The 6,767-nt window shown below is 34.6% G+C and overlaps 1 protein-coding gene across 2 annotated transcripts in view; it reads left to right on the forward strand.

Moving 5' to 3' along the window:
- NTN4 (netrin 4) overlaps positions 1 to 6,053 on the forward strand; it is a 108,739-nt gene extending 102,686 nt beyond the window's left edge. For both annotated transcript variants that reach the window (XM_004417970.3, XM_014780029.2), the window contains exon 10: positions 4,622 to 6,053. In XM_004417970.3, the coding sequence (XP_004418027.1) occupies positions 4,622 to 4,758 (137 nt within the window). In that variant the 3' untranslated portion in view covers positions 4,759 to 6,053. The remainder of the gene's footprint in view (positions 1 to 4,621) is intronic.
- Positions 6,054 to 6,767: the final 714 nt, after the last annotated feature.

Here is a 6,767-nt window from a genome sequence, read left to right on the forward strand (position 1 = left end):
ACTGAGAGAGAGACAAGCTATCAATAAAATATTCCCCCCATCTAAGCAATCTAAATAGTGTTATTAAACTATTGACTTTATTTCTACTGTTAACTAATCTCTCACACTCTTTTATACTTTAGTATTTTATTTTAATTAATTTAAATTTTAATAAAGAAAAGGAAAAAAAGACATTTTAAATAATAAATAAATATAGTTCCAAAGAACAAATGAAGTAATCAGAATCTTGAATTTTGAATACAGGAAACAAACAGTCATTAATTTAAGTTCTAGTTCCCAAAAATCTGTGCATAGGGGTTCTTCCTATAAGCACTTTCTGCTATCTTGGCAAAAGAAGGAAAAAAAAAAAGAAATCCGCTCAGTTTTTTAGTAAGACATTAAAAACAAAAGCTTTGACCATCTGAGCCACCCTCCAGGAAGTGAACTATACTTCCTAATCAGGTTTCTGCCAAACAGAGTCAGAGAATCAACTGAGTTCATCACAATTGAAAACATAAGCACAATTATTCAAAGAATTCTTGAAAACATGTTTACTCACTTTGAAGAAAAGATTGGAACCTGCCAAAGCAAAACCAGACACTCTTTCATTTCACTTTGTTTTTCCACTTTTACAAGTTCAATAGCTAAGGCCAAAGAAAACTGATAAGAAACCTTACACGCCAACTTGCTTCCTTTGCTACCTTTGAAAAGGAACAATCTAATTGGCACACCTGCAAATTCATTCATTCCTACATTCATACATACTTTTACTCATTCATCAATCATATATTTTAGAATACCAAGACTAGCACTAAAGAATTATATTTCCTACAAAATAAACTTTGTGCCCTCAAACATGTAGCAAAGTAGATGTCAAAAGCATGGAGATAAGTGGGCCAGCCTCGTGGCTTAGCGGTTCAGTGCGTGCGCTCCGCTGCTGGCGGCCCTGGTTCAGATCCCAGGCGCACACCGCCGCTGGGTTCAGATCCCAGGCGCACACCGCCGCACCGCTTCTCCGGCCATGCTGAGGTCGCGTCCCACATACAGCAACTAGAAGGATGTGCAACTATGACATACAACTATCTACTGGGGCTTTGGGGGGAAAATAAATAAATAAATCTTTAAAAAAAAAAGCATAGAGATAAGAAAATAAAATGTACATGCTAAGAAGCAATGCAACAGATAACATTGTTTTCCATGCTAATTTTTGGCGTGATGCTGCTCCATAATTTATGGATTTATTCAGTGTCATTTTTATTAGTTGAATTTATATTTATATTTTAAACTAATGGCAAACTCCCATAGTATTTCTTCTATTGAAACTATGCAAAGTAAATTCATTTAAAATACTAGACTTAGCACTGAAGTTTCCTAAAAATTATTTATTGTGTTTTTTAAATGAAGATTTTATTTTAGAGATAATACAAACAATATTAAGACCATTATATTTTCACCAGTCCATTAAATATTGGGATTCTTTTTCACAACAAAGCTAAGGTGACCCTTTAAAGAATTTAAATACCTTATAATCCATCTTACATTTGTGACCTCTAGTGTTTGAAACCTCTCTATGCCATTATTTTCCTTCTTTTCTCTCTTTTTGAAAACACCATCAGAGCTATTTTTAAGTTTAGGATTGATTCCTTTTGATAATATTTTAAACAACCCCTTTATTGCTATAGAAGCAATATATGTACATTTTAGAAATTTAGGGGAAAATTTAAAATTTCACATTTCTACCCCTCAGAGATCATCTCTGTTAACATCTTAGTGCAAATCCTTCTAGATCTTTCTCTGTGCATGTATATATTGTATTTTTTTAATCAAAATGAAATCATAGTATATGCTCCATTCTGCAGCCCGCTTTATTCAGTCAATGATCTTTACCCTCAATTTTAGTTTATTTTCATAAAATCTCAGACTCAGACCATATTCCAATTTCCCAACTGATCCCAAAATGTCCTTTAGAGCTGATTTGTCCTTGCCAGTATTCAATCCAGGATCGCACATTGTATCTAGTTTTTAAGTCCCTCAAGTCTCTTTTATTCAAACACAGTTCCTTTTTTATTGTTGTTGAAATAATTATTACTGTTGAGGAAACCAGGCCAGGTGTCCTATAGATGATCCTACCGTCTATATTTGTCTGGTTGGTCCTTGTGGTGTCATTTAAATTGTCCCTCTACTTCCTATATTTCCTGCAATCTCCAAAGAAAAAACTTGATTGATTCAAGGTACACATTTTGCTTAGACTTCATTACAGATATTGTTGTGTGCTTCATGTTGAATCACATCAGAAGACACATAGTACCTGGATGACTCACCATCAGTGTTGCTAAATTTGACCTTTAGGTTAGAGTGATGATGGTCTGATCTCTCCTTTGGGCAGTTTTGTTTTCCCTTTTGAGACTAGAAAATAATGAGTGTGGTGTTACTTAGTCACTATACAAACATCCAGTTTCCCCTTAACCGTTCATTTAATGATTTTATCACCAATTGCTAATCCCTTCTTGAATCAGTAATTTCATTAGAGTTTGAGAAATGATGTTTTTCTAATTCCATCTAATTCTCTTCATTTATTAGCTGACATTCTTCTGTAAGGGGACTTTCTCTCCCAAGCTGGGCTATTAGGCTACCAGGAAATACAGTTCCTGTTGTAAAGTCAGGATAAATGCTAAATTCTTTCTCTTTAACTTCAAATTTTCCAAGAAGGGAATGGTTTTAATAGCTGCATCAAAAGATGACAAATTAATTTTTCTCTGGATTTTTCTTTTGGAATTATGAGAATTATTTCTCATTTTGGAACTATGGATTTTTGTTGATTTGGTATGTTTCAGTACACACAATTATTATGCTTCTTGGTGCTCAAATTATCACAACTTTGACAAGTTAAAACCCCTTCTTGCTAGCTCTGTGTCCTTCTAAAATGATCCCCATTAATTTTTGAAAGTTTCCTTGCTTTTTAGCACAGTAAGATATCCCTTGCCTACCTTGTATCTTCCTGCCCAGGACCTGAAATAAGCCATTCTCCAAGAAGCCTTGTTTTGTTTTGTTGTTAGTGAGACTTATTATTAGAGACCACAGTATGTCTGTTACAGGTGTTCAGTACTACTGGGATGACATTTTTTCTAAGTCATTTCAGTGAATGAACAAGAATATGTATATTAAACCATGAGTTTAAATTGATATTTTCAATTGGATTTTAACATCTAGTGTTTTCCCTTAATTTGAGTTGTTTTTTTTGTGTGTGTGAGAAAGATCAGCCCTGAGCTAACATCCATGCTAATCCTCCTCTTTTTGCTGAGGAAGACCGGCTCTGAGCTAACATCTATTGCCACTCCTCCTCCTTTTTTTTTTTCCCCAAAGCCCCAGTAGATAGTTGTATGTCATAGTTGCACATCCTTCTAGTTGCTGTGTGTGGGACACGGCCTCAGCGTGGCGGGAGAAGCGGTGCATCGGTGCGCGCCCGGAATCCAAACCCGGGCTGCCAGTAGCGGATCGTGCGCACTTAACCGCTAAGCCACGGGCCAGCCCTAATTTGAGTTTTAAAGTATATGTCTCTTCATCTTATATTGGAAACTTTTCTTTTATAAATGTAATTTCTTATTTGCTCTATCTTATATTTTAAAAAATTGTTTCGAAATACTAATATTGATATTACTACAAACATCTGCTGAGGGGGATTATCGTATTTCTCTTTATTAATGTATAGATAATAAGACAGTCCTTTCATTGTTTGTGTGTGTTTGTTAGCCAAAATTTTTATTTGAAGCCTGAAAAGAATTTTGAATTACAAAGTCAGTGCTAGTTCTGGTCAAGGCTCATCAGTTTTTTTTAATGTATGACAAATAACCATCCTATATTCCAAAAACACATCAACTTTATGTAGGAAATATGTGTTAGTTTGTATAATCCAAGGCTCTCTTCCAATGTGTTTTCCCAAGGTTGTTTTACTTTTATAAAACTCTTCTTAATATACACTACCATACATAGTGTATCTCCAAGAAATACTCATTTATAGTCTTATGTTAAGTGCCCATAGAATCCTCCCTTCTTTACCATAGAAGGTGGTATAATATAGAGTAAAAGTTCTACAATCAGACAGACCTGAGCTTAAATCAGAATGCTGCTACTCTGAGACACTGTACAAGTTTCTTAATCTTGCTGAGCCTCAGTTTCCTCATTTGGAAAACAAGAAGAAAAATAATACCTACTTCATAGGGTTATTTTCAAGATTAAAAGAGACAATACAGGGGCCGGCCCCGTGGCTTAGCGGTTAAGTGCTCGCACTCCGCTGCTGGTGGCCCGGGGTTCAGATCCTGGGCGCACACCGACGCACCGCTTCTCTGGCCATGCTGAGGCCACGTCCCACATACAGCAACTAGAAAGATGTGCAACTATGACATACAACTATCTACTGGGGCTTTGGGGAAAAAAAATAAATAAATAAAAATTTAAAAAAAGACAATACATGTAAAGCACTTAGCACATAGTAAATGCTTATTAAATGTCAGCTCTTATTGCCTATGACTCCCTATTTCAACCATGAGTATATAAAACCGTGAATATATAACACTGCTGAAGTCACATTTCACCTTTCAATAAATTATAATACTATATAGCCCCTAATTTTGTTCTCTTTTAGGTTTGGAGTACCTTGTAGCAGGACATGAGGATGTAAGAACAGGCAAACTAGTCGTGAATATGAAAAGTTTTGTCCAGCTCTGGAAACCATCTCTTGGAAGAAAAGTCATGGATATTTTAAAAAGAGAGTGCAAGTAGCAACAAAGGTATATAGCACATAATGGCACTTCTCTATGTACAAAACACAAACTTAATGGAAAAGAGACTTCAAAAATGAAACTGGAATTCTTTTTAAGTGCCAAAATGTACAGAAATGTTCCACTGCATGGGCCTTGTCTAACCTATCTCTTTTTGGCCCATGTTTAAATATAATTTGTTTCATAAAGAAGAATGAAAAATCCTATGCTGATACCTGTTTTCTATGGGACTGATTCTGAAATTCATAACTATTAAGAATATTTTAATAGCAGTATGGTATTTAGCAGTAATCCATTAGGGGCAATACATCTAACAAGACGCCTCCCAGCTTCAGATGTGATACTTACATTTGTGCTACTTAAAGTTATTGAGATTTCTAAAGAATCCCCAACCCTACTATCAGAAAAGGTGTTTCTTAAAAAGAGCCTTTTCTTGCGTGATGTGTGAGAACTTTGGTCTGCGGGGTGTTAAATGGACCCTCTCCACATGTATATAGTATTTCCTTGTATAAAGCACTTTACTACCTACCACTTGGGCTGTGAAAGTTTGGAGACTGCTGTTCACAGAAAGAAAAGAAAAGGCATGTAAGAAAATCTACTGAAACAGAAGCACTGCCACAACTTGTGGACAAAAGTGGCCGTATAAAGGAAGTCCTACTACTTAACTCTGAATACTTGGAGCAACTATGTGAAGACGCAACCTTAAAGGAGAATATGTTTGCATGAAATCTCAGCTTCCGCCTAAAGGTTAGATTCCACAGATACTGGCCAAGATGAAACTGTTACTGTTTAAAAATTCTAAACAAGAAGAGACTTTAAAATAAGAGAAAGAAATCATAAGTGTAGAAATATGCTTCCATAAAGAGGAAATGGACTTTAAATTTTAAAAAGCTCATTTATTTGCAATGCACTTGTGTACACTTCAAAAATTATTGTAGACACAGAATTTGTTTTATTTTTGTGTTTAGTATTTAAATCTGAACATTGAAACAGTTTCCTCCTTGTCTTCATTAACAGTATATGGTCATTATATTTACTCATTTTTTTACACATATATGTGATAGTTCACCAAATTACAAGTTTTCATTATTATTCATCTTCTTTACCCATGCATAACCATTATCCCTGCAGGTTCTTCTGTACTTGAATATACAAAACATGAACCACAGTGGCATAAGATTAACTTCACATACAGAACACATTTTTTTCCTGAGGTCCTGTGGACTTGCAAAAAATATATATATATTGCTTTGTTAATTTTTTTATATTTCATATATGTAATAAAGGAATATGATCTCCTGATTTTTGTCTCATTTTCTGATCAACTCTTTCAATAATGCTAAAGATTACCTTCTTTTAATGAGGGAACTCAAATCTAATTCCTTAAATTAAGAAAATCAAACGAGGGCCTGGTATTTCTACTCTGTTACTCTGGGCTTTCGGGATGGGGTAGAAGCTAATTCGGATGGGTTTGGTTTCTGTAGCTTTTGGACATGAACTTTTTTCATCAGGTGCATTGCACTTTTTAAATTACATTTACTTTTGAACTACTAAAAAGTAATAAAGGTTCATTGTTGAAAATACAGAAAAGCGTAATGGGAAAAAACACCTATATTCCAACCATCCTGTGATAACAGCTGTTAGCATTTTAGTGTCCATGGTGCTAAACTGTTTTCTATGCATATACTTACCTTTTATAGAATCGGAATTATACTACATACTCTTATGAAATCTGCTTTTATCACCTGTAGCATATCTCTCACCTTCTAACCTATTCCTATCTTATCCTGGTAGGTGGAATACTATCTGGTAGGGTATCATTTACCAGCAACTTATAAAACACGTGGGTAAGTATATCATACCAAGAAAAACATCTTAAATACATCAAATATAGGATTTTCTTAAGTTTCAGAATTGCCAAGTTGCCTTCTTTTCCATTTTACTTTATTTAAAATAATTATTACCCATTAAAAATAAGAATACAAATAATGTCTACTTTTTTAAAAAGTA

This window comes from Ceratotherium simum, chromosome 25, assembly GCF_057802395.1.
Source record: "Ceratotherium simum simum isolate JZ-2026a chromosome 25, ASM5780239v1, whole genome shotgun sequence".
NCBI classification, from domain to species: domain Eukaryota; kingdom Metazoa; phylum Chordata; class Mammalia; order Perissodactyla; family Rhinocerotidae; genus Ceratotherium; species Ceratotherium simum.